This window comes from Microtus pennsylvanicus, chromosome 11 (genome assembly GCF_037038515.1).
Source record: "Microtus pennsylvanicus isolate mMicPen1 chromosome 11, mMicPen1.hap1, whole genome shotgun sequence".
Taxonomy (NCBI): domain Eukaryota; kingdom Metazoa; phylum Chordata; class Mammalia; order Rodentia; family Cricetidae; genus Microtus; species Microtus pennsylvanicus.
In genome coordinates this window covers 99,946,236-99,973,453 of record NC_134589.1, presented here as the reverse complement: position 1 = coordinate 99,973,453, position 27,218 = coordinate 99,946,236, and the positions used below count along the sequence as shown (strand labels likewise).

At 41.4% G+C, this 27,218-nt stretch overlaps 1 protein-coding gene across 5 annotated transcripts in view; it reads left to right on the top strand.

Moving 5' to 3' along the window:
- The window catches only part of Txndc11 (thioredoxin domain containing 11), an 80,153-nt gene that overhangs the window by 38,451 nt on the left and 14,484 nt on the right, over positions 1-27,218 (top strand). For 3 of the 5 annotated variants that reach the window (XM_075942040.1, XM_075942038.1, XM_075942042.1), the window contains 3 exons: positions 17,621-17,733; positions 19,775-19,975; positions 25,385-26,177. In XM_075942040.1, the coding sequence (XP_075798155.1) occupies positions 17,621-17,733; positions 19,775-19,975; positions 25,385-26,177 (1,107 nt within the window). The remainder of the gene's footprint in view (positions 1-17,620; positions 17,734-19,774; positions 19,976-25,384; positions 26,178-27,218) is intronic. The other 2 variants (XM_075942041.1, XM_075942043.1) reach the window with 1 other exon arrangement.

Below are 27,218 nucleotides of genomic sequence, written 5' to 3'. Positions count from 1 at the left end.
CCAAGTAAGATTTGAAAGTCCTGCGACTTTTGTCCCATCGCTGCTTCTCATGCCGTGCTTTCGGATTGTAGCTTTGTGTAGAGCAGTCACTGTGACAGTCTTCCTGGAGCCCCTTCCTGTCTCTTCCTACTTTTTTCTCCCTGGTTTATCACCGTCCTGATACAAGAAACCTGATGAACTGAATTAAAATTTACACGGTACCTAAATGCTACCTTAAAATATACTGATATTAATGTCAATAATTTCCATTCCTTTCTGTTACTTTGCATTAGCTTTATTGATCTGCAGATTCAATTGAGTATTAAAAATGGTCTGTTCAATAAGCTGAGATAGAATTACCTGAGCCCAGGAGTTTAAGACCAGCCAAGATAACATATTGATATCCTTTTTTCTCTTAAAAAATAGTCTTTCTTGAACACTTACAGATTTTAAAAAGCGTGTGTATGTTCAGGTACCCACAGAGGCCAGAAGAGAGTATTAAATTTCCTTGAGTTGTAGTTAGGGGTGCTGGAAATTGAGCTCTGGGCTTCTGCAAGAGCAGTAAGTGCTTGTAATCACTGAACTCTGTCTCCAGCACCACGTGTACAGATTTTTTTTTTTTCGAGACAGGGTTTCTCTGTAGCTTTGGTGCCTGTCCTGGAACTAGCTCTTGTAGACCAGGCTGGCCTTGAACTCCCAGAGATCCGCCTGCCTCTGCCTCCCAAGTGCTGGGATTAAAGGCATGCGCCACCACCGCCCAGCACGTGTACAGATTTTTAAATAGCCATTCCTTAAAGAATATGGTATAAGACCTGTATTATGTAGAGTGGGTTAAAGCACACAGGCAGATGCAAAGGTAATATGAAAATGCTGTGCTATTTTGTGTAAGGAACCTTAGTTGTTGGCCCCTCAGGACGACTGTACTGTTCTTTTTTTTCTTCTGTTTCCCCAAGGCCTGGGGGATTCTGTTTTAATGGTTGTTTTTAGAAGAAACAGAGGAGGACCTTTTGATTGCAGTATAGGTCCTCTCTTCTAAGTGGTGGCACCTGGTAGAACTGAGTGGGGAACCATGGTTTGCTGATAAAAGTGAGTTTTTTGCACAGGAAAAATCCCTTCTCTATGTGCTTAGTTGTAAAAAAAGCTTCTCTTGAGTACTTTTAGGGGGGCTAAGATATGCTTCAGGTGGTAGAGAGCTTGCCTCACATGCGCAAAGCCTTGGCTTCGATTCTTAGCACTGTGTAAATCTTGTGTAATGGTGCGTGCATGTAGTTTCAGCACTTTGGAAGTATAGGCAGGAGTTCAAGATCATCCTTAACTACTACATATGTCTGTCTATCTATCTACCTGTCTACCTGTCTGTCTGACTGTCTGTCTGTCTATCTATCTATCTATTGATTGTAAGTGTGAGGCTAGCCTAGGCTATATGAGACAGTTTCTTAATTTTTATTTTATGTAAACAAGTGTGCCTGATACTCACAGAGTCAGAAGTAGTTTACATTTCTAGGGGAGCATAGGAGTACTGGCAATAGTTTATACATAGGAAACAGGCATTTCTGCAATGTGTCCATTTCTTTGAAGGATTTTCATTTAATAGACTTGTTTATCATTGGAGTCTAAAGTCATCATCAGAAGTACACTGGGGCGGGGGGAGATACCAGCTACACTGGAAGAATTGTTACACTTTAAACAGTTCTCTTATTCTCCTTTTCCCAAGTAATCTAAAACCTGGGGGGAAATTAAAAGTTAATGAGAATAAAATAAGAGTTGTTTCCAGGCCATACTGATTTGCCTATTGGAATGTCACTGTTTCCCAATGTAAAGAAGAAAAATTTGTTCAGAAGAGAAATTTCCCTAGAGGTAAATTGCACCTTAGTCATACTGATTAAATGTCATGTAGCTTAATCTGGTGATACTTAGTTATGAGGTAGACCATGACATACTTATCATTAGGTGTCTGTATGCTATGTCTCTTGACACAATATTCTTCTTTGATATCCCTGAGAAATTAGCTCACATAGAGGTCTCCTGGAGGTCTAAGAGCTCTGCCTTGTTCATTTATGTCCTGTTTGTTTTGGGGGGATCCTTGGGTACAGTACTCCTAGCACACCAAGTGCTGTAGGCCTCTGAGACAGTTAAATCATATAAGCTGAGTTTTTAGTTAGGGTGTCACAACTCTTTCTGAAGGGGGGGTATCTTTGATGGTAATTATCCCGATGTTGGAGGGGTTCTGATGGGGAAGTTCAGGAGGCCCTGTCCTGTGTCCTTCAAAGATAGCTGGCCATTGCTAAGACTCGTTTGCTGCTGCATGAATCATCAGACTAAAATAGGTTTAATTCCTCATAGCTAGCGTTTCAAGTGTACATTAGCCACATTGGACATGCACTGTTGCCAGATACCTCCAAGTGAAAAGCCCTTGTTGAAGGATATGGTATCTCCTGAAAGTTTTTTTAGGGGTGATGTTCAAGACAGGGTTTCTCTGTGTGACTCTGGCTGTATTGGAACTTTTTCTGTAAACGAGGTTGGCTTTGAACTCAGATCTGCCTGCCCCTGCCTCCCAAGTGCTAGGATCAAAGGCCAGTGCCCGCATGCCTGGTCCTCTAGTCTATTTTCTAATAAAAGTAGCTATGTTTACTCTTTCTTCAGCATTTGAAAGGTTAGTATTTTGCCTTATTTATGTGGTTCATGGCTCAGGAAGGTATGTGCTCTTCCTAATAATAAGCTGAAGTTTTAATATTGAATTTGATACTTAACAAAACAGACTGAGATGAGAACATTAAGAAAGCCCCTAACAAAATCCTTGATGCAAGCATGAGAGTCCAGATTGACGTGAATGGAAACCATTGAGAATTTCACCTTTTTCATTCTCCTCGCACTCTTGGTGAGCTAAATGGTGGGTGGTGACAAACATGTGTACAAGAAACAGGAAGAGTGACTGAAGTTGTCCCAGGGTATGTGGGAATTGGAGTGGGGTAGTCTGTTACTGGCAAAGAGCCCCAATCCTTTAACAGATGGCCAGGAGCTGAGACTGAGGAGTCAAAGCAAGATGGCTGACCACTCAAAGCCCACCAGACTGCACAAGCACCGGTGCCTTCTGTTGCTTCCCCTCACATCATGTCATGAAGCATATCTTATTGTGCACTTAAGAGTGTTCCCGTGAGCTCTAGGGACACAGGGCCCATTACTTATCACTTACAAGAAGCACCAGACAAGCCAACTGTCTGTCCATGTATTCTACATTTTGGGCTCTGATCCCCTTTATATTATTAGCTATTGGCGCATACCGCTGTTTCTTTACTGAGATATTCCTCCAGGAGCTTGGCACATCTGTAGTCCTCTTTGTTACCATTTGCCACTGTGTGGTTTAGAGATCTGAAACTGACTGGTGACCAAGCTAATGGACTTCATTAATTTTTTTTTTCGGTTTTTCAAGATAGATTTCTCTAAGAAGCCTTGGAACTAGATATGTAGACTAGGCTGGCATCGAACTCAGACCGCTTGCCTTTGCCTGGATTAAAAGCATGTGCTGCCACACTTGGCTTTTTTTTGTTTTTGAGGGGATTCATTTTAAATTCTTCAAAAAAGTTTTGTTTGTTTGTTTGTTTCCTTAAACTCTCATGGAGCCTACGCTAACCTCAAATTCCCTACATAGCTGAAGATGACCATGAACTTCTGCCTCCTGTTATGCGTGGCTTTCATAGTTCTTAATTAAAATATTGGAACTTACTACTTTTAGAACAAAAAAATTCATTCTGTAAGTGACAAAGAATACTGTTGTAGAACATGCTGGTGCTTGCTTTAGCAGGGTGCATATTATCATTTATAGAGAGGTGATAGGGGACCCAAGGGGTGGGGATGGGTCCCCTGGCAGGTGGCCTGAGGCCTTAGTGGGAGACAGACAGATGAGAGAGAGAGCTGGAGTATAGAGTTTATTTAGTGGGTTATGGAGGGGGAAGGGAAGAGGGAAGGAAAAAGTGGGGGGAGAGGAGAGAGAAGAGGGGAGGTCAGAGAGAGAGAGAGAGAGAGAGTTTGTTTGCTTGCTTGCCTTGGTGGAAGGGGGAGGTTGGGAGTGGACAGGGCTCTTCTCTTAGAGGGACAGGGTACCCAGGTGACAGAGCAGGCCAGAAGATTACAACATTCCCATCTTTTCTTATAATAAAAAGGCGGGGAGTCAGGCACAGCAGGTTGAAGGAATTGAGATGGCAGATTCTCAATTCTGCTTCTTGCTTATTTGTAGGTGTTGAAGTTTTTCTTGGGGGCCTGAGAAAGCTGGGTGTTGGTCACATCCTGGGGTAGCTGGTCGCTTTACTCCTGTTCATGATTCATGGTGTGGAACTGTCCGGTGTCTCTTGGACCTGGTAAGGGGTTGGCAGAGCAGAGGACAAAGTTAAGTTTAGGAAGGAAAAATAAAATTTTAGGACCAGGGAATTGAGAGGGATGTATCTGACCTGTTTAAGGTGGATCCTTTAATTTGACTCCCTGGAACTTATAAGAATTTTTAAGTTTGCGAAAACATAAGTTTTAGACACATACATTGTATACACTGCAGCATATTTATGTTAGAATGATTGTGACAGATGTTTTTGTACAATGAAAAGCATTTTTAAGACTATGAAAGGCAGTGAGAGAGAAATTTGATAACTTGCATTTGTCCTCACACCTTTATAACTTGCAGGTACACATTTTAATAACTTGAATTTGTATATCTTAAGATTATGAAATTTGTTTGGTGAGGCTGTCTTTTTAAACTGACAAAACCTCTCAGCTGTCAAACTGTATCAGAGACCTTTGAGAAGGATAAAATTTTACTTGAGTTATTGATTAAAAAATGACAGAGAACTTACTCTATTGGCTACCTAGAGCCACTCCTCAGCATCCTCCATGGTTGTTGAGGGTCGTATTTGCCTTTTGTTGTTTAATGCCGGGCTGCCAGGTTTTGAAAGATCCTGTGGGTTGATAAATCTGTAGGTAGACAAGCCTACGTTGACCTGAGCAGCTAGGCAAGTTGATTTCATTTGATTCTTTGTCCACATCTAAAGAGCTTCAGTTTAGATGAAAGGCAGTTCTTCCCAGTGGTTAGTGCTTTCACCTGATGAAGCGAATTGCAGATGGACATTGTTCTGTGCCCACATGTCGTCTGTCTTCTTTGGAGGAAGTAGAGTGCTGCTGCTAGGAGCCAGCCTGTCTCTGTTATGAAAAGTCTCTTAATAATTAACCATTTAAATGCCATATTCCTCAGATCTCTGAACATTCGAGGGCTGTATATCGGGTATAGATAAGTTATGACTACAGCATAGGATCTGCCTGGACAGCTGGGTCCAAGCTTGACTGTACTGGCTCTCAGCTTAACAGGTACGATATATACTTGTGAAAGACAAAGAAGAAAAAACTTTGCAGTAGAAGCTTAGCGGTAGAACTGACAATAGTGGAGAACAGCTCAGTATATTTTAAAGCAGAATTGAATCACATACACAGTATTTTTGTAAGAGAGTTAAGAGTACATACCAATTTAAAATATGAGGCTTACTGCTTTTTTAGTCTGGAATGAGATATAATAAACAGATTATTTAAAACATTTTAACAGTAATATATGTACATTATACCCAGTTGAATTTAAGTTTTATACACATGCACACAGAGTTAAAACTAATTTATGATTATTCATAGTTAACTTGAGTCACATGCATGTGCATGCACACACACATATATATTAAACAGGAATTGGGTGAAGTGGATGTTTTGGTGGGTCCTACAAAAAGCATGCCACTGCACAAAACACACTTGTAGCAAAGTTAGTAAGAGGAATTTAAGGACAAGTAAACCGCAAGACTAGGCAAGGAATACCTCAGTAAAGATGGTGGGACTTGGTCACCTGACCTGCCATTAGTCAGAATGTCGGTGGTCATGTGTTGCACAGAGAAACCACATTTTTAGAGCTAACAGTGCACTCAGATTATTCTTAGACTGTAAACTTCTTATGTTGATCCAAGTATTAATTATTCACATGGGATTGCAAACTTCCTGGAAAATTTCCATCATGTACAGGAGCTACGCCAGAAGTATGATCTTTATAAATGCCTTTATGTATGAAAAGTAAAGTTTTAGAATTGCAGTATGTTGGCATTGCTAGGCTCTGCTCTGTTCAGGCAACCTGTCCTTTCACACCGATGCAGTTAGACTGGCTTTTGAATGGCCCCATTCAGTCCCTGGGTCAGGCTGTCAGTTTTTATTTTTCTGCTGCAGCATATTCTGATGACTTTGGTGACTACCAAATAAGTGTCCTTATTGGCTAATTTTCCTGTTCTTCTAACTACAGCTGTTCTCCATGATTCACCTTTTCATGTGTACTGTGTCATTTATGGGCTTGCAGTTCATACTTTATCTTAGGTGCTGTTTTTTTTTTCCACTGATATTTTCATTATCTGAATTTTACCTTTTAAATTTTTTAAAAAGGACTTGGGGAGTGGCTCAGTGATGGAGTATTTGTTAGCATGTGGAAGACCTAGGGTCCATCCCTAGGACTGGAACACACATATTTCTTTTCCTTTCTCATCAACCTCTTCTTTAAGAACCTGGTACCTTTCAGCCGGGATTGACACTTGGAGATGAAGATCTCAGTGCTGGTGTACAATAATATATTATTTGTGTTTTAATAAATAAATCTTGCCTGAGGGTCAGTACAAAACAGCCACACTGGTGAGCCATACAGGCCAGGCAGTGGTGACACACACCTTTAATCCCAGCAGCCACACTAGTTAGTAGTAGAGGCTGGGCAGTGGTGGTGCATGCCTTTAATCTCACACTAGAGAGGAATGTAAGATGGGAGGAGACAGGTCTCATGCTCAGTCTTATTCTGAGGATTGATGGAGGCAAGATTGCCATTTCGGTTTGAGGTAGAAGTAAGAGCCTGTGGCTGCTTGCTTTGCTTTTCTAATCTTTAGGTTGAGCCCCATTATCTGCCTCTAGGTTTTTATTATTCATGTTATAGTTGGCGCCCAATGTTTGGGCTATGAATTCATGAAAAAGCCATTTGTTTGCCTGTGGCTTTTTAGCCACTGGCAGAGGCTAAAGCAGCATGTGAAGCTCCAGCCCCACTGGCTAGGCTTTCTTTTCTTTTTATTTTCAAGCCTCTAAATGAGTTTGGGATTTTTCTGTTGTAGCCTCTCTGAAACAGTCTCTAGCTACCACCCAAACCCCAGAAGCACCTGGGCTCCAAACACCAAAGGACTCACCAGCCTTAGACTGACTGGTTCTGCCTTCAGGCAGACCCCTGCCACACATGGCTTTTTCTGAACCCCGGTGCATTTTTCAGACAGCTGACACACACACTCTTTCGCTCCCCCTCACTGTGAGTTGAGGGCTTTCCCTGAACCCCCTTCTCAGGCTGCTGCCAAACTAGGTAGCTGCCTTGATATCCAGTCAGGCTTTTACTGTTCTATACAGCAGCAAATAGGCTACATACCTTCATCAACATTGTCGGTAGATTTGGTAAGACAATTGGGAATTCTTAAAGGGAGGAATTAGTTAAAAAAGAGAGTTTTCCCCCCCACATTAAAAATGGGAAACACTATGACATTGGAGGAATTTGGATCTCTGTATGAAATATGCTGGACAGTTTGAAAATGGAATGATTAGATGAGAGGATAACTAATTTAGAAGGGATTTATGTAATGTCAGTTGTAAACTTATCCACTTTATCATTTTTGTCTTATCACTAAAAATGTTTATTAATCTGAGTGCTAGGATACATACCTTAGAAGAAAAAAAATCATGAAACAGATCACAGAGATATTCAAATCCAGACAGTGGAAAACCAATTCAGTGTTGCATTATAAGAATAGAGAGGAGCAGCATAAAGTTTTCAGACAACCAGCCTTAATATATCCAATTACAGGAATTGCCAAATGGCAGAGGCTCTGTTACAGCTAACTAACTCCTTGCCAATGTTAGATTTAAAGAGATTAAAGGAAGCAACAGTCTCATGGCATTCATTCACCTGTTGTGAAGCAAATGATAAACTTGTGGTCAGATTCCTCACTGTCCTTCTGGCCCTATACATTTGAAATCTGGCAGATGGATGTGTTTCATTTTGTAGAATTTGAAAACCTAAAATATGTATACCACACCATTAGTACATATTCAGGTTTTCAATGGGAAACTGTTTTGAGTTCGGAAAAGCCTGATTGATTAATCACATATCTGCTAGAAGTCATGGCTATCACAAATAAAGACAGACAGTGCTCCAGCATATGTCTCTAAGAAAAGTGAAACAGTTTTTTGCTTATTATATTTGTAGTGATAGGAGTGGCAACCTGCGGCCCGGCTCCCGGCTAGCTTTACATGAAATAATTACATGGAAACTGTATTCTTTTAAACACTGCCTGGCCCATTAGTTCTAGCATCTTATTGGCTAACTCTCACATCTTGATTAACCCATTTCTAATAATCTGTGTAGAACCATGAGGTGATGGCTTACCGGGAAAGATTCAGCATGTCTGACCTGGTGGCTGGCTCCATGGCGTCTGACTCACTTTTCTTCTTCCCAGCATTCTGTTCTGTCTACTCCACCCACCTATGTTCTGACCTATCAGGCCAAGCAGTTTCTTTATTAATTAACCAATAAAAGCAACACATAGAAAGAAGACCCACCTATATCATTTCCCCTTTTTCTGTTTAAAATAAAGAAAGGCTTTCACTTTAACATAGTAAAATCACATATAACAAAACCATTATCAAGCAAGAATTACAGTTACAATATTTATGTCTATTTTATCTTTTATCATAACTAAGGAAAACTATAACCATCCATTCTTCAACTCCATCAAAGACTCTAGAAGGATACAATATTACCTAAGTAAACAAGAAATAAGCAACTTCTAAAACTCTAGAAATGACAGAGACATCTTGCTGCCTGGACAGTCACCCAAAGTTCCTCTGTACCATTGGGGCATCCATCTTCAGCCTACAGGCCCATAGTATCCAGCAGACATTTCCATGAAGCAGGAAATTTCAAAGACAATTCAGTCACTTTCCTTTGTGTCCTGCAGAATGTCTCGCAGACTCTTTCATGAGTTAGGAACTCCAAAGGATGATCTCACCTTTAGGCAAGTTCAGTAGTCCTCTCTCTGAGGGTTCTCTGTGTCCAGTTTATACAACAGTCCAGGCAAAAGCAGTTTCTTGCCCAAATGGCTATCAAACTCCATAAGGAGCCTCTTCAATGCCCATCTTCCTCTCGAAGTAGATTGGTGCTGCCAGGAGCAGACGTGTCTCATTGTCATGAAAAATGCTAAGTTATTAAAACATTAAATGCCATATTCTGTAGTCTTTGAAAGATATGAAAAATGCCTATTTAACTGAAATATATCTCTATATATCTAGAAAATCTAACTAACATGACTACAAGCTTGACTATTGATGATTATCCATTAACAACCTATATTTCCTAATTATACATTACATTTTAAAAATGAACTACACAATCACAATACCTTAATCAATATTAGAAATACATATAACAAAATTGACCTTAAAATCCATACCAGTGCAAATATTCATATCTATATCATATCCCCCTTTAAATATAAAAGATCGGTAGAGCATGAGACTCTTAATCTCAGGGTTGTGGGTTTGAGCCCACGTTGGGCACCACTCTGTAGTGATGAGGTGAGCAGGCCTCCTTTTTGTCCTGCCCAGCTCCCGCACGGCTAGCTTTACACCCCAAATAACAACACACAAATTGTATTCATTTAAACACTGCTTGGCCCATTAGCTCTAGTCTCTTACTGGCTAACTCTCACATCTTTTTTTTTTTTTTTTTTTTTGATTTTTCGAGACAGGGTTTCTCCGTAGCTTTTGGTTCCTGTCCTGGAACTAGCTCTTGTAGATCAGGCTGGCCTTGAACTCACAGAGATTCGCCTGGCTCTGCCTCCCGAGTGCTGGGATTAAAGGCGTGCGCCACCACCGCCCGGCTAACTCTCACATCTTGATTAACCCATTTTTAATAATCTGTGTAGCACCACGGGGTGGTGGTTTACCAGGAAAGATTCTAGCCTACGTCTGTCTCGGGTCGGAGAAGCATGGCGTCTGCCTCACTTCCTTTCTTCCCAGCATTCTGTTCTGTCTACTCCACCCACCTATGTTCTGACCTATCAGGCCAAACAGTTTCTTTATTAATTAACCCATGAAAGCAACACATAGAAAGAAGACTCACCTACATCATATCTTAATCATATTGCAGGCATACCACACAATTCTACAAGTCAGACAGTTATAAAAATATCCAAAACCACAGAGAAACCCTGTCTTGAAAAACCAAAAAAAAAAAATATCAAATCGAACTCTAAAGTATATGTTAAACAGGAAAGGATGAAAAATACCCACAGAAATTGATTGCATAATGCTTTATTAACTTTGAATTTTCTAAATGCTAATGAGAAAGGAACTGCAGCTGTGGAGAAACTTTGGAGAAAAGAAAAAAACACTACAGAATTAAGCTAGCTGATATACCTTAAAGATACACTGACCTCAGAATGGAAACTAGGACGTGTTACGTTGGAGAAGGGGTTTTGCTTTTGTTTCTACAGGAGAAGAAAAGCTATGGATACCAGAAAAATTGATAAGGGTTCTATTTGAACAAGAGACACCTCTTATTTAGAACAGATGATAGTTCGTTAAGCCCCATGGCTGTTTAATATAAACTAACCTATAAAATCAACATATGCTTTTCATTTGATCAGAGATAACTTGCCAAAAGAGAATCTCCCAAAGTTATGGTTGGGGAAGGGTTCTGTTTCTGTCTTTTCAGGAGAATGAAGACATCCAGGTAAGGAATCTGAAGACCATTAGAAAATTGAGACATCTGAAGAAAAAGTACAAATTATCCAGAAACAATGAAACATCAAGAAAAGGAATAAATTGGCTATTGGTATATCACAATTCCAACAGGATAAAATTTCATAAATCTTCCCAAATGTTTGTTTCTGCTGTTCTCTACAGACATATAATGCAAATAATCTTTTTGTAGTCCTGGTTAAATTAAAATTAAATTGCCTTTGAGTTGGAGTGTGGCTCTCTCCTCTAAACCCAAGCATGCTTATTTAATTGAAATCTAAAATCTCTGTCTTATGTCAGAAGACCCTCCTAATATGGGACAGAAGAGAAAGAAAAATTTAAGGACTATTTTATTGCTACTAATCTCATAATCCTTTGGCTTTATATTAACTCTTTAACAACTTTTCTTTTTCTTTTTAGTTTTTTTTTAAGGTTTATTTAACTTTTTATTTTATGTGCATTGGTGTGAAGGTGTCAGATCCCCTGCAACTGGATCTTTAGACAGTTGTGAGCTGCCATGTAGGTGCTGGGAATTGAACCCAGGTCCTCTGGAAAAGCAGTCAGTGCTCTTAACTGCTGAGCCACCTCTCCAGCCCCCCTTTTTTTAGTTTTTCAAGACAGGGTTTCTATGTGGTGTAACTGTAGCTGTCCTGGAACAGCTGTCTTGTAGACCAGGCTGGCCTTGAACTCTCAAGAGATTCTGCCTCTTCCTCCCAAGTGCTGGGATTAAAGGTGTGCACCACCACCACCACTGCCCAGCTTTTAACAGCTTTTCGTCCCCCCCCCCCCCCCGAGACAGCGTTTCTCTGTGGCTTTGGAGCCTATCCTGGGACTAGCTTTTGTAAACCAGGCTGGCCTCAAAATCAGAGATCCCTCTGCCTCAGCCTCACGAGCACTGGGATTAAAGGTGTGTACCACCACTGCCCGGCCTTAACAGCTTTTCTTAAGGTATAAAATTTATAAGATTAATTAATATATTTTAATTTTTTTGTCATATTAATGTTCATACAGAGTACTAACTAATTTTAGAAAAAGTTTCATCTGTCTTCCTATACATGATTTCGGGTTCAAGTATCCAAAAGAAACCTGGGGCCCAACGACTATAATCCTCCAAGACTGTAATAACAACACTAAGCTGAAAAACATCACCTAGAGATCGGCTTTGGACTACAAACTTCTCAGAACAATTTTGAGGTGGCTAGCTGAGATGATCTACCCAGGACTTGAGACAAACCCTGCACTTTCCTATTACACAGAGTCTGGACAACAAACGATACAGCTACCTCTCTCAGGACTTGACAATTAACCCCAATTTTTCTTTTCAGGATCCCCTAAAGATGCCATTGCCCCTAGATAGACAGCAGGAAGTAAATTTAAGAATTATAACACACACGTTCCCAAGAGGGGGTGGGTGTTTTTTTTTTTTGTTTTTTTTTTAGTCACTCAATGGGTAATGGATATTGTCATTATTTGGGGGGTTGGTTACAAGTTGTTATTGGTTACGATCAGGAGGAAAGTTGAACAAAGGAGATTAGATTCAGGGTTCTTGTTTTGAAAAAAGGGGGATATAAATATAGGATAAAAGGGTAGATTATTGAATCTACTCTGAGAAGAAAAAGGGGAGGCTATAGATAAAAAGAAAAATTATTGAAGCATCTACTAGTTTTAAATATTTTACAATGGATTGTTCTTTTGTATATTGTATTAAAATTTTGTATATTGATACAAATTTGATATTAATTTTGTTAATATATGTTTCTAATCTTGTTCAGTACACCTGTTTTAACAATGTAATACAGATTTCTAGTCCTTGAAAATCATTATTACCAAGTGTTTGGATAATAAAGAAGTGCAGGTTAATAATTAGTCATGTAATATAATCAAACTTATAGTTACATTAGATATGTTTTCAAGATCAGACAGAGATATATTTTAAATAGACAGGTGATCTTCAAACACTGCAGAATATGGCATTTAAGATGTTTTAATAGCATAGTTTCTTTTTTCTCTTTTTATGACAATGAGACATGTCTGCTCCTGGCAGCACCAATCTACTTGAGAGAAGACAATGGGCATGGAAGAAACTCCACATTGAAGTTGAAGACCAGCTACATATAGTTTTTCTTGCTTACCAGATTCAGAAAGCAAGTTATGATAGAAAGTAAATTAGGTACAAAGCTTGGACTCATAGGATACATAATGGAGTATTTTCTCCGACTTTGTCAAATGCAAATAGACTAGACATTGTTGGTGTATTTATTGCCTGTATATAGTTATTGTACTAATTGTATATAGTTTTTCTTATTTCTTTCTTATTTTAGACAAAAAGGGAAATATAGTGGTATATTTGTGTTTTAATAAATCTTGCCTGAAGGTCAGTGCAAAGCAACCACATTAGTCAGCCATACAGGCCAGACAGTGGTTGCACACCCCTTCAATCCTAGCAGCCATACTAGTTAGCCATTGAGGCTGGGCAGTGGTGGTACATGCCTTTAATCCTAGCACTATAGAGGAATATAAAATGGGAGGAGATAGGTCTCATGCTTAGTGTCATTCTGAGAATTTGTGGAAGCAGGATCTCCATTTTGGTTTGAGGTAGAGGTAATAACCAGTGCCTGGCTGCTTTGATTTCTGATCTTCTTGTTGAACCTCAGTATCTGTCTCTGGGTTTTTATTACCCGTGCTACCAGGGTGTGCTCTGCAGCAGTGTCAGCGAGACCTCACTTACAGTCTAGCAGATAGAGCCAGGAAGCGCTTGTGTTTATACTCTCACGATATTTTATATTACATACTTAACATGCAAATTAAAAGCCAGCTTATACAATGTCCTCTGATTCCAGTGTAACACATTTTAGCTTCCCCTCCTTCTTACCCTTCTAGTAAATATCCTGGTGCCCAAGGTTTACAATGTGCTTACAGAATTGCTGTTTATAGCCTTGTGGGAAACATTACTTCCTTCCTTCCTTCCTTCCTTCCTTCCTTCCTTCCTTCCTTCCTTCCTTCCTTCCTTCCTTCCTTTCTTCCTTCCTTCCTTCTTTCCTTCCTTCTGATTTTATTGAGTTATACATTTTTCTGGGATTGTGATTTGTAGGCTGGCTTTCTTTGCTTTATGCTTAAAAACCACTTATGAGTGAGTACATACAACAATTGTCTTTCTGGGTCTGGGTTACCTCACTCAATATAATGTTTTCTAGCTCCAACCATTTGCCTGCAAGTTTCAAGATGTCATTATTTTTCTCTGCTGTGTAGTATTCCTCTGTGTAAACTTACCACATTTTCCTTATCCATTCTTCAGTCAAAGGTCATTTAGGTTGTTTCCAGGTTCTGGCTATGACAAACAATGCTGCTATAAACATAGGAACACAGTCCTTGTGGTACAATTGAGCATCCTTTGAATATATACCCAAAAATGGTATTACTGGGTCTTGAGGAAGGTTGTTTCCTAATTTTCTGAGAAATGACCATACAGATATCCAAAGCGGCTGTACCAGTTTGCACTCCCACCAGCAAGGAGTGTTCCCTTTACCCCACAACCTCTCCAGCATAAGTTGTCATCAATGTTTTTGATCTTGGCCATTCTTGGAATCTCAGAGTTGTTTTTTGATTTGCATTTCTTTGATGACTAAGGATGTTGAGTATTTCCTTAAGTGTCTTTCAGCCATTTTAGATTCCCGTGTTGAGAGTTTTCTGTTTAGATCTGTACTCCATTTTTTTGATTGGATTATTTGTTCTTTTGATGATCAATTCCTTGAGTTCTTTGTATATTTTGGAGATCAGCCAATATGGGGTTGGTGAGGATCTTTTCCCATTCTGTAGGCTATCGTTTTGTCTTGTTAACCATGTCCTTTGCTTTACCAGAAGCTTTTTAGTTTCAGGAGTCCCCATTTGTTAATTGTTTCTCTCACTGTCTATGCTACTGGGGTTATATTTTGGAAGTGGTCTCCTGTGCCAATGCATTCAAGTGTACTTCCCACTTTGTCTTCTATGATGTTCAGTGTGGCTGGCTTTATATTGAGGTCTTTGATCCATTTGGACTTGAGTTTTGTGCATGGTGATAGATATGGGTCTATTTTCATTCTTCTACATATTGATATCCAGTTATGCCAGTACCATTTGCTAAATATGCTTTCTTTTTTCCATTTGATATTTTTTGCTTCTTTGTCAACAATCAGGTGTTCGTAGGTGTGTGGATTAATATTTGAGTCTTCTATTTGGTTCCATTGGTCCTCCTGTCTGTTCTTATGCCTATACCAGGCTGTTTTCAATACTGTAGCTCTGTAATAGAGTTTGAAGTCAGGGATTGTGATGTCTCCAGAAGTTCCTTTATTGTACAGGATTGGGAAACGTATTTCATTCATTTATTTATTTATTTATTTATTTATTTATTTATTTATTTATTTATTTATTTATTATGTATACAATGTTCTGCCTGTGTGTATGCCTGCAGGCCAAAAGAGGGCACCAGACCCATTACAGATGGTTGTGAACCACCATGTAGTTGCTGGGAATTGAACTCAGGACCTTTGGAAGAGCAGGCAATGCTCTTAACCACTGAGCCATCTCTCCAGCCCCCGGAAACATATTTCTTAATGAGATTTATGGACGTGGTCCAGTTCTCTTTGCTCTAAATTGTGCAGTTCTGTAGTTACTAAGGTTGGCTCTTCCTCCTCCACCCCTCGCTGTGGTGTTAATCATTTGCAGTTGTATTTGCTAGTGGTAGTATTCTACAGTAGTTTCCCTCCATTTCCTTTGGCTTCTTTTGGATTATGTGAACATGACCGTGGCTCTGAGTCAAGTGCAGACAGCCTTACTTGGGTATGCAGGCCTCCTCACAGACCACTCTTTTACTTTTTGGTTTAGTCTTTGTGCTTTTCTCTTGTGTCCTGTTAGACTTGTCAGGTTTTTGTGTAAATTGATTACTGTGGTAAGGAGGCATTCCTGCTGTTCTGCTTAGCTGTCCTCACTTGGCAATGCTGGAGTGTAGGGTTTGAAATTGAAGAACACTTTTTGTTGTTTGTGAGACAGGATCTCAGTATGTGACAGTTCAAGCTGTCCTGGAACTCTGCCTGCCTCTGCTTCCAAGTGTTGATACTAAAGGTGTGCACCACCACACCTGGCTGAGGGTGACACTTTGTGTGGAATGCCTTCATATTTTTATACTTTGGTTATTTGGATGTAAGTTGCTAAAATTTGAAGTTTAAGATCTTATTTAGTATCTGTAATAAGGCAAGAAAGTAGGACACAGTCTTCCCTGTGCCACCTTACTCATCCCCTTTATTTTAGAATTGTTTGAACACTATAGTATTGCATGGTCCTTGAAGAATAGTGAAGACTAAGTAGATAACTGTACTTGCTACCAAGCCTGACAACCTAAATTTTATCCCTAGAACTTATACCATACTCATGATATAGCAGGTCCACACACCGTAAATTTAAATTTAGTATCTGTTTACTTTTAGTAATAGAAGCCTCGCATGTGAGGATATCTTTCTTGTTCCAATAACAAACCAGTTTTATTCTCCTTTCAGAGGCAGGTCTCCATATTTTGCCCAGCTTGGTCTTAAGCTCCTCCTAGGCTCAGGCATTCTTCTTGCCCCAGTTTCAGAGTGTCTGGGACTACTGTGTGCAGCTGTACCCCCTTTCAAGGTTGTTTATACACTGCTACTCTCCTATGTGCCCATAAGAAAAGAATACCTACTGTTTTTCAAGTATGAGGTCGTTTTCTGTTTCTTTAAACAAAAGTTCTGCTGTCTTGGGGATGTTTCTCTGCTTTATGGTAGTTCTGCTTCATCCTCCCTTACAGTATCTGCTAGCTAGTGTCCCTGAATGTGACTCCTCATACACATGTGAGATTGCTAGTGGTATTCCTTCTTTGTTCCTAGCAGTCCACAAACTTCTTTGTCAAGTGCCAAATTTTACCTTCTCTGCTAGTGTTGTATCATAGCTCCCATTGCTCTTAAGCCTTAAATTTCAGGCAGTTTGGCAAAAGTGGTATTGTTTTCTTTACTCAGAGTGAGGTTGAGTATTTTTCATTGTAATGATTAGCCAGGTCCATTCCCTTTCTGTGGTGTGCCCATTTTAATCATTTTTAAATGTCAGTTTGTGTGACTTCTTTGTATATGCCAAATCCATTCATTTTACTTATATTTATTGGCATGCAATGCCTCTCAGTTGGAATAGCGCTTGCCTAGCATGCATAAAACCATGGGTTTGATCTCTAGCATCCCATAAACTGTTTGTGATGACACAGTCCCACAGTACTGGGAAGGTGGAGGCAGGAAGATCAGAAGCTCATAATCATCTTCATCCAACTAATGTACCAGCAATAAATAATAACTTGAATTTCTAAGAGGAATTTGGATGAAGGAAAGTCTAAATTAATAAGTAAGACAACATAGGTTCTTAAAGGTACCATCAACATAGAATAGAGTCCCAACATCTCCCTGAGCTTCTGTCTACTGGGTCCTTACTATTGGGTGGGTAGTCAGAGAAGTTGAGAACAAGATGTGTGATGAGAAGGAGCTGGCCATGTCCAGAGACACCAGCTTATGCCTTGGCCCAGTGATAGGTTTGTTTGAGAAAGGGGAATAGGGTGGCAAAGCAGACACTTAAGCTCACTGCAGGTGGTTGTAGTCTCCTCAGCCTAAGTGATTGGAACAAAGAGGCCATTGTCAGCAGCTGCTCTTCCTAGGGCCAGGCCAGGTTAGCAACAGCCTTGCCTTAGGGGATAAGCACATTAGGACTGCATCAATGGGTTTGTGATTGTTTTAAGGCCTAGGCCTCCTCTTTAATAAAGGAAAATTTTCTGTTTCAGATTACCTAGGAACAGTACGATTTGGGGTTATCACAAATAAACATCTTGCGAAACTGGTATCCTTAGTACACTCTGGAAGTGTGTATTTACATAGACATTTCAACACATCACTTGTAAGTATTTTCAAATCACATTTGTATTAGTGCAGTGGTTTTTAACCTTATGTAGGTCACAGACTCAATTGAGAACTGGATGAAATATATGGACCTCTCCCTAGAAAAGAGCACATTATTTTATGTGCACATTGAGAATTCCTATAAGCCTACCCTAGAGCTCAGACCCTAGTAAGTATCTTTGCATTAGAGGGCTCTTGAATGCAGTCTAGAACTTGTTTGTTTAGAGTCTTACATTGTGATACAGTTTTGTTAGTTGCCCTTCTTGAGTGAAACTGTGGTTATTCAGTTGATTTCTTACTCTAGGCCCAGGTTCTCTGAGATTAGCTTCCACTGGGCAGTGTTGTTCATTTATTCTTGTGAAGAGCAGGAATGTGAAAGGGCTTTTCTCCTACAATAACAGTGGAGTGTTGAAGTTCTTGTCAAGACATAGGTAGACGTTGATAGCGTTTCACCTCAGAGATCCTAGGCTTTCATTGTCTCCTTTGTTCCCTGATTTATTTGCTTTTTTGCTGGGACCGCTGCCACTTCCCTACTTCTGAGCATTAAGCTTCACATCTGTGCCCTTGCTACTTCCACAGTTATTGCTGACAGGCTATTTTTCTGAAGTATTTTATTTTTAGTTACATTTATTAATTTTATCACACGTGCACACACAGACACACAGACATACACACACGGAGGACCAAGGACAGTTTGCAGGACCTGATTCTCTCCTTCCACCATATATGTTCTAAGAGTGGAACACAGGTTGTTAGGCTTGGCAGCAAGTGCCCTTATCCAGTGAGCCGTCTCACTGGACCTCTGAGTTGTATTCATTTTGACAGGATTGCTAGCTCTCAGCAGAACCACTGACTTTCAGATACAGTGACAATCTCTGCCCTTAGCTCAGGTCAAAGATCTTTCCAAGTGCTATTGAGTACTCTCAGAGTGCCCTGGTTTGCCAGTCATTTCAACATCTGTCTATCTCTCATATCACAGATATTGTGCTTTTCTTCTTGCTATTTCTATTCCTATGTGTATTTTGTGTTTTCCAGGTGGGAATGTTCCTGGTGTGTTTTAAGCCCTCACTGTTGCACTCTGAGCATCACTGCTGTGATTGCTTCTCCCACTGCCTGCCCACTTTCCTTGTGCCTGACTAGCTTTTCACTTCATCTGCTTTGCTAGCTCTCATTTTCTTATACCATTGTTTTAGCCTACATGTATTTATAGCATAGGGCAGCGCAGAAGAGTAAATGGAGGAAAGGAGACCTGTGAAGTAATTATGAAACTGTCCAGGCTTGCTGCCTCAGTTGGGTACTTTCAGTTGTTTATCAGCTAATGCCTTTTATCAAATGAAGCGTCATTGGAATAGCAGTGGGCACACTCATTGTAAGGTCATTTAAATCTCATTTCTAGTGGTACCAAATGCTTCATCTTGTGAAACCTTCCACTCTGGAAATATCTGAAGCTCTGATTTATGTCATTGGACTTTGAAAGATACTTTCATGTTACAGAAAAAGAAAGCAAAAATACGAAATGTCTCTTTCCTTCCTGCTACACATAAAGTACGATCTGGGGCCTTGTGTAAGCTTAGGCCACTCACTGATTTGCTCCAGTGTTTGCTGAGTCCCTGTTCTGTCCAGGAATTTGTCCAGTTACTGGGGGTAACCGTGAACAAAGTCTTTTGTAGCCTCTGCCTAGTGGAAATTTGACTCTGGCCGGTAGGCCTAGATTCTTTTATAAACACCTTGTGGTGCTCTCTTTAGATGACAGGGTATTAGAGGTCATTACAGCCACCTGAGGGCAGGGAGAATATCTGTGGATAGTGAGTCTCTCAGCAAAAGGTGAACCCAGTGATATGAAAGTGGCCTGCTGCCATGGTGGCATTCTCCCACATGTTGAGGATACGTGTGGAGGGGGCGAGGGCTGGCTTTGCAGCCAGCAATGGTGCCTTTTCTCCCTCAGTGCAGCTTGGTCAGGCGTCTGGATGACAGTGCTGGCACTCTGGCTCTGCCTTGTCTGCTCACCTTTGTTTCATTCTCACATTTATCCTTGGCAGGTCTTCCCAAGGGAGGTCATGAACTTCACTGCTGAGAACATCTATAAATGGGCCTCAGAAAACCAGGAGACCCTCTTCCGATGGCTACAGCCCCATGGAGGCAAGAGTCTGCTGTTGAACAATGAGCTGAAGAAGGGACCAGCACTCTTCCTGTTCATACCTTTTGATCCCTTAGCTGAGAGCCATCCTCTCCTGGATGAGGTAGGACTTGAAGGTCATCTCATGGCTCTTCTTCCGCATTTGGGGCACTAACCTATCATCAGAGTGGCCATCAGGAATAGGAGCTATGGCTCAGTGGTCTCTGTTTATGTCAGGAATTCCCCCAGATTCTCTGACCATCTTTATTTGTTGCTCTGGTCATGGGTGACTAGAGAAGGGAAATGAAATTGCCTCCCTGACACAGACCAAATGCCCTCTTCCTCAGGTGACTGCACTGATGTTCCTGTTTAGACGGTATTGGGAATACAAACAAGCTGATAAGGCCTAGGAAATGCCACTGTTATGGCACCTGGCCAAGCCTCCAGCCTTGGCCGCCTTGGGGGCAGCAACATAGTGGCCAGGTGCAGCTACAGTGATGGCCTTTTTCTCTAGACTTTTCTTGTTGTACAGATAGATAGGTTTTCAGAGACAGGTACTGCCTGGAGTCTTTCTTCCTTCCTCCTCTACTTTCTGGAACATCCATTCTCTCTAGACGTGAGTTTTATACATGGATTATTTGGAGGCACTTAGAGGGAGCAATAATAATCAGCAGAGAGCCTGGGATTGCTAAATTGGATTTACTAGGGTTTTATTTTTTTTTCTTTCCCTCAAGGATCCATTGAGAATCAGACAGCCAGCCAGTCTAGCAGAGACTGACAGTGCCTGTCCCTGGGCCCCTCAGCACTGCTCTGAAGGCTGGAGCAGAACTTTTCACCAGCCAGACTCAATCTGCTGTTCTTCAGCATTTGATTCAAGTTGTTATCCCCACTGCGAGTCTTCTCACTGATGCCACAGTCTGGCTTTAAAGGAGGAAAGGAAAGAACAATGAAGTAGTTCTGTTCCTTCCTCTGCACTGGTCTTACAGCTTCGTTTCTTTGGATAATGTGTGCTGCCTGAATGTTTTATGATCCAAGAATCTCTTTTCCATGCCCATGCCTCTGCTATTTAGATTAAGGTCTTTGCAGGAAAGACAAGGTTTCAGCCTTGTTGGTAGCTGTGGCTTTTTACTTCTGGGACATTGTCTTCCTTGACTTGCGCATGCAGAGTGGCCAGTAGTTGGCATGGGTCCAGACCTTCGCTCCAGATGGTTGAGGTTGAGTTTGGCCCCAGAGGGAGGCCTTGCTTTCAGCCTTTTGTCCTCACATGAGCATCTCCCCACATCTTCTGTTTCTAGCATCTACCAACAGGCCTTTTAAAATGAGTTACCTGGGCTCCTAGGGTGCTCTGTAGCAGGTGGGGTTTGTTACCCTACATCCACATATAGGTGGGATGACCCATCATAATACTGTGTATTCTTGAGACAAGCAACAACGTCTGCCCAGGACTTCCCTCCATGTGTCAGTTCAGTCTGGCCAGTGTTCATTGAGTCCTGGGAACTCGTGGGGAAAGAAGTATGTGGCAACTGTAGGCATCTGGTCTCAGAAGCTGGTTCAGTTGGGAACTAAGAGCCTGCTCTACTCAGAGGACAGTTGGACCCTAGCCAGAATGCGGTCAGGAAGTAGCAGAAGAGGAAAATGATGTTCCTGAGAGCAGGAGCTCAGCAGAAGAGGGGAGGAGAGGCTTGGCAGGAAGAGTGTCACACTTGGGTAAGGAGAGCTGTCAGCTCAATAGAGAGTTCAGGGCAGCTTTGTTTTTCATTGTGGGCCTAGGTCTGAGCAAAAAATGGAAAGAACTTACACTTTTGAGGGCATAGTAGGCAAGGGCCCTGGTGACAGCTGTGGGCTTCATGTAGGTCAGAAGTGGCCAAGTGGTGGCTGTACCAACCTAGGAATGGGCAACTGTTCTACATATACACCAACCATCAGCATGTATACCCCATATCTATCTGCACGTGTGCACACAAAGAAAACATGGATGCTGACACCAGGGTCACTGTTCCCTAGTGTGCCTCGAGCATTTCTAAGACATCATGCAACACACTAGTAGTCAAAGTTTCTGTTTCGGCCTGCAGTGTCCTTTTGACTTGTTCTCCACTCTGAACAGTCTTTCAGGCATTCACAGCATGAGTCAAGTAAGCAGAGGCATCTAGATTTATGAATGTCTTTGATAGAAGAGAACAGAAGTGTTGACAGCACGGACATTTACACTTGTTTCCCAAGTTTTTAATTATTTACATTAATTAAATATGACACAGATTCAAACACATTAACAGGATGTACCATGAATTTTGCTTTCAAAACTGTTCTTTAAGAGGGTTATGATGTGAAAAACCAACATAGTTCACAGAAGAGATATGAAACACAACAAATAAAAACTCAGAGACAGAAATTGGGGTTCAACCTGAAGGTCAGAAAAGCAAAGCAGCTAGCCACTGACTCTTACCTCTACCTAAGTCCGAAAATGGCGATCCTGCCTCCAGGAATCTCAGAATAATACTAATACTGAGATCTGTCTTCTCCTAATCTTTTCTGGGGCTGAGATTAAAGGTGTGCACCACTGGGATTAAATGCATGTACTGCCTGGTTTTTCTGGCAAGCTAGTGTGGCTCCTGGGATTAAAAGCGTGTGTTATCACTACCTGGTCTGTAAGGCTGACCAGTGAGGCTGGTTCATTCTCCAATCTTGAGGCAAGCTTTATTTATTAAAATGCAAATGAAATGCCACTACATTTTCCCCTTTTGTCTAAAATAAAAAGAAGGCTATAACGAATATAAGAAAAACTATATACAATAAGTATAATAACTATATATAATATATACAGGCAATAAATACATCAACAATGTCTAGTTCATTTGCATTTGACAAATTTAGAGAAAATACTCCATTTCTATCTTATTTTGGTGATTCCAAAATCTAGTACCTAATTTACTTTCTATCATAACTTGCTTTCTGTATCAGTAAACAAGGGAAACTATAACTGTTACTGTCTAGTCTTCAACACTCTCAGAGACCCAAAAGGGAATAATAAATTAACTGAGTAAGCAGGAAGTGCCAGCAAGCAACTTCCAAAAAATGTGAGAAATTACAGAAACAGCTGGCTACCTGGACAGTCACGCAAAGTTCCTCTGCAACATTGGGGCATCCATTTTTGGCCCACAGGCCTAGCATATCCAACAGATTTTTTTGTGTCTGGCTTGTCTAATTAGGACAGCATACTGTCAACAGTCAAGGCAGGGACATTTTCTTGCCCACTGGCTTACTTTTGCCACAAAGAAAGTAAACTCCATATGGAGTATAATATTGCCCCACAGAAATGTATATACAGTATGTTTTAGCAAAATTAGTCTCAATATACAAAATTTGTATACAATATACTAAAGTCCAATCCAGTGTAAAACATTTAAAACTAGTAGTTGCTTTTTAAGATTCAATGATCTACCTTTTTATCTTAATATCTATATCCTCCCCTTTTTTCAGAGTAGATTCAATAATCTACCTTTTATCCTATCTATATTCCCCCTTTTTTTTTTACAAAACAAAATCATATCTATATTTATCCCTTTTTTGAACGTTGAATCTGATTTCCTCTGTTTAGCTTTTTTCCTGACCATTATTCCTAACAACTTATAGCCAAGACACTAAACAAAGACAAACATCCATAACCCATATTTTGGAAATGTGGGCATAATTTTCTAGGCTACTTCCTGTTGATTGAGGGGTGCTTGATAATCTCATGGGTACCCCCACAAAATTTAGGATTATGGTCAAGTCCTGACTGTAGTATTCTGTGATGCTGGACCATCTCAGACAGCAATCTTGAAACTGTGCTGGATGTCCAACTCAGATGAAACTGCAACAGAGGTGTGCTAAAATGGTGGATCATCTGGGCTATCTGCTCCTATCAGAGATTTTCAGGGGGTCTTCCTTGATCAAACCATAACCTCTCATTTCCTGTGGAAACAAGAGCAAAACCTCTTTTCCAAAGTAACATATATTTTGACTTAAATTTTGAAGTCAAGGCATTTTCAAAATGTATAGGTTGTATTAATCCAGCGACATTTATAATCAAATGTCTTTTAGGAGCTGTTGCTCCCTCAGCAGTCAAACAATTCAAAGACAGCACAATAATGTACAGTATCCAGGCTCTGTGTATTTTCCATCTTTATGTGGAAGCTAAGCCAGGTGGATGGGAGCTGGGAGCGCTAGGTTTTTCTCCCAAACTCAGGTTCATACATACGTACACACTTCTTTGAAAGATTTTTATGTAGCCCAGGCTAGCTTCATTAAGTAGCTGAAGATGACCTTAAACTTGAGAGTAAGGTGGTTACTCTCTTCAAGAAAAGATACTGTGCACATTTCTCTGAAATGCCAATTGTTCGCCTGTGCCCAAACTTGGTCCTATCAGTGAGGGCATAAAACCTGTAAAGAAAAAGGATGTTGTGGCAGAAGTTTTTGAGGCTGTGGGAGGGTGTCAAGGACTAGAAGTACAGAAGCTAGTTCAGAGTGGGATTGCCTTTTCCTGAGCAGCCTCCCTTTTTGAGGGTCATAGGAACAGCTGGAGGAAAAGGCAGGGTCCTGGGCCAGGCATCAGAAAGATGCAGCATTATAAGAGGGCCTGGTCTGGTCTAAATGGGGGTGGCACAAGCCTGGAAAGGCAAACCAAACCAACAGTAAAGGCAAATGTATTTGTCCTACAGGTAATAGAAAGCCTCCAAATATCACCTACCCAGGGAGTATCCATTATGCTTGAGAAAGAAACATCAGCATGGAAAGTTCAATTGTTAGGAAGAGGAGGGTGGTGGCCTGAGGAGACTGAGCAGAAATAGAGGATGAGCTGTTCTCTAGCCTGATGATGCTGAGACCTAGCCACAGTGGTGAGGGAGGGGAAGAGGTGCTTTAGAAAGGGAAGATGGGTATGGATAGTTGGGAGTGGGCTAGATTGGTGATCTCCTGGAAGGCATGAATATATTTGCGAGAATAGATGCTGTAAATTTACTTAAATCTGTACATGTGTTTGGGAAGTTTTCAGACTTATTAAAGATGGAGAAAATGGCAGCACAGGGGAGTATTAAAGGTGTAAGTAAAGAAAGTACACTCACTTGGAAGGCAAGAGGGTTCAAGTCTGTTCTGATTCTTTAATGGTCTGGACACATACCTGAGCTGAACAGTTTTATGGGCTGGACTTCATTTATCTGTGGTGGGCAGACATTTCCAGAACCTTCTAACTCAGAGCAATGGTTTCGTGCTTGCAGAGAGAGGGGCGTGTTGCAAGACATAGACCTGTGGCACACACCTTTGATTCCAGCACTTAGGAGGCAGGTGCTGGCACATCTCTGTGAGTTCAAGGCCAGCCTCGTCTACAGAATGAGTTCCAGGGTAGCTAGAGCAGAAGAGTTTTGGTGTGACCACTTCTCCTTTGAGGCAGCCTATGTCTGGGCTCCTGCCTGTGACTCAGGGATGCCATTCAGGTAGCACAGCTGCCTTCTCTACATCCATAATCCTTGTCTCTTACCAGCTCTGCCCTGTTTTTCAGATCACCGAAGTGGCCTTGGAGTACAATAACTGTCATGGGGATCAGGTGGTGGAGCGCCTTCTTCAGCACCTTCGGCGGGTGGAGGCACCTGTGTTCCAGTCCTTGGCACCAGAGCTGCCAGCCCCAATGCCTGATGTTCAGCTGATGGCAGCGTCCCCTTGCTGTAACACAGTGGTGCTGCCCCAGGGTCCAGCCTTCTCCAGAACCCACAATGTCTGTGAGCTGTGTGTCAACCAGACAGTAGGTGGTACCAAGCCGAGCTCAGTGAGTGTGCCACAGTGCAGCTTCTTTGAGATGGCAGCCGCTCTGGATTCTTTCTACCTCAAGGAGCAGACTTTTTATCACGTGGTGTCGGGCAGCATAGAATGCAGCAATTTTTTAATCTCTTACAGTCCTTTCAGCTACTACACTGCATGTTGCAGGACCATATCCCGGGGCATGGCAAGCTTCACTGGCTCTGAACAGGATGTCTTTACAGCCCCGGCCATTGCATTCTCTTCCCTAGAGAAGAGCTGTGAGGCCACTGCCCCGAGCTCCATTCCTCACATTGAGGAGAACAGGTACCACTTTCCTGAAGTGGGCCTCACTAGCACAACCTTCACAGGCCTGAGCTGCAGAACCAACAAGACCCTGAATATCTACCTTTTGGATTCCAATTTATTTTGGTTATATGCAGAAAGACTGGGTGCCCCAAGCTCTGCTCCCGTGAAGGAGTTTGCAACAATTGTTGATGTGAAAGAAGAGTCGCACTATATCTTGGATCCCAATCAAGCCCTCATGAAGTTCACTCTAGGTACTGTAGGTGGTGTGTCTCCCTGAGCATGATAAGCTTTGCTAGCTTAAGAGCTGTAACTTACATTGATGGTCTCATTATTCCTGGTCGTGGGGTGATGCCAGCTTCATTGCTCATTTGAAGTCTTCAGACAACCGACCATAAAGTTGTCTTTGTCTGTTGGTCAGTTTGAAAAGAAGCCAGTTCGCCTAGTAAAAAGAGTAGAAGCTTCCAGCTGCCAAATTCTGGTTGAGTTTGTCAGCTAACCCATGGGAGCTAAGGGACCAAGACTGGCAACTTCTGACACATTTCCAAGGTTGAACAACATTAATCCCAGGAACCTGGCTCCCATGCCAGACAGAGTGGCAAGAGCCTTTCTAGTGGGATGTGCAGGGGCTGATGAACATGGCCATTAGTAGCACCAGTAATGAGAAGGAACTGAAGCAGAATGGAGTGAGCTTAGACTTTGTTGCTCATTCTTGCTTAACAGGGTTGAATGTAGAAGTGTCAGGGCCAGTGGGCCCCATTTGTTCTACTGAAGTTTTACTGCATGTTGGGGAAGCCTACCTTTACCTGCCCCCCATTGCAACGCACAAGTGTTGAGAGTAGATTGCAAACCAGTGAAATCCACTTGGGATGACCTAAGGCTTTACTGTGGGAAAGTTCCCCAGAGCTGGCTCCTGGGCCTTGGCAACAACAGCAGCAGATGGACTCATGCTGTCCTATTCCCAGGACTCTGCTGAATGAAGTGAAGGCCCTGACATACAACACAGGAAAGTAAGAATTCAAAAGTCTTGTTAGGTCAGCATCACTGGAAGTACAGGGAGAGCCAATGTCAAATGGAGAGAAGAGGAATTTAATAGCCGGCTCCCTAGGTACTAGTCCTTTTGGCTATGCTTTCATCAGTCTAGGTGAATCCTTCACATTAGCCACCTTTGTGAAAGGAGTCACGTAACGTTGGCTCTTCTGTATCAGATTCTAATGATTACAAGAGCTCCTCAATGCTCAAAGTAAACATGTGATCAGTTGTCACTTTATAGAGTCCAGTTACTCCCAACTCAT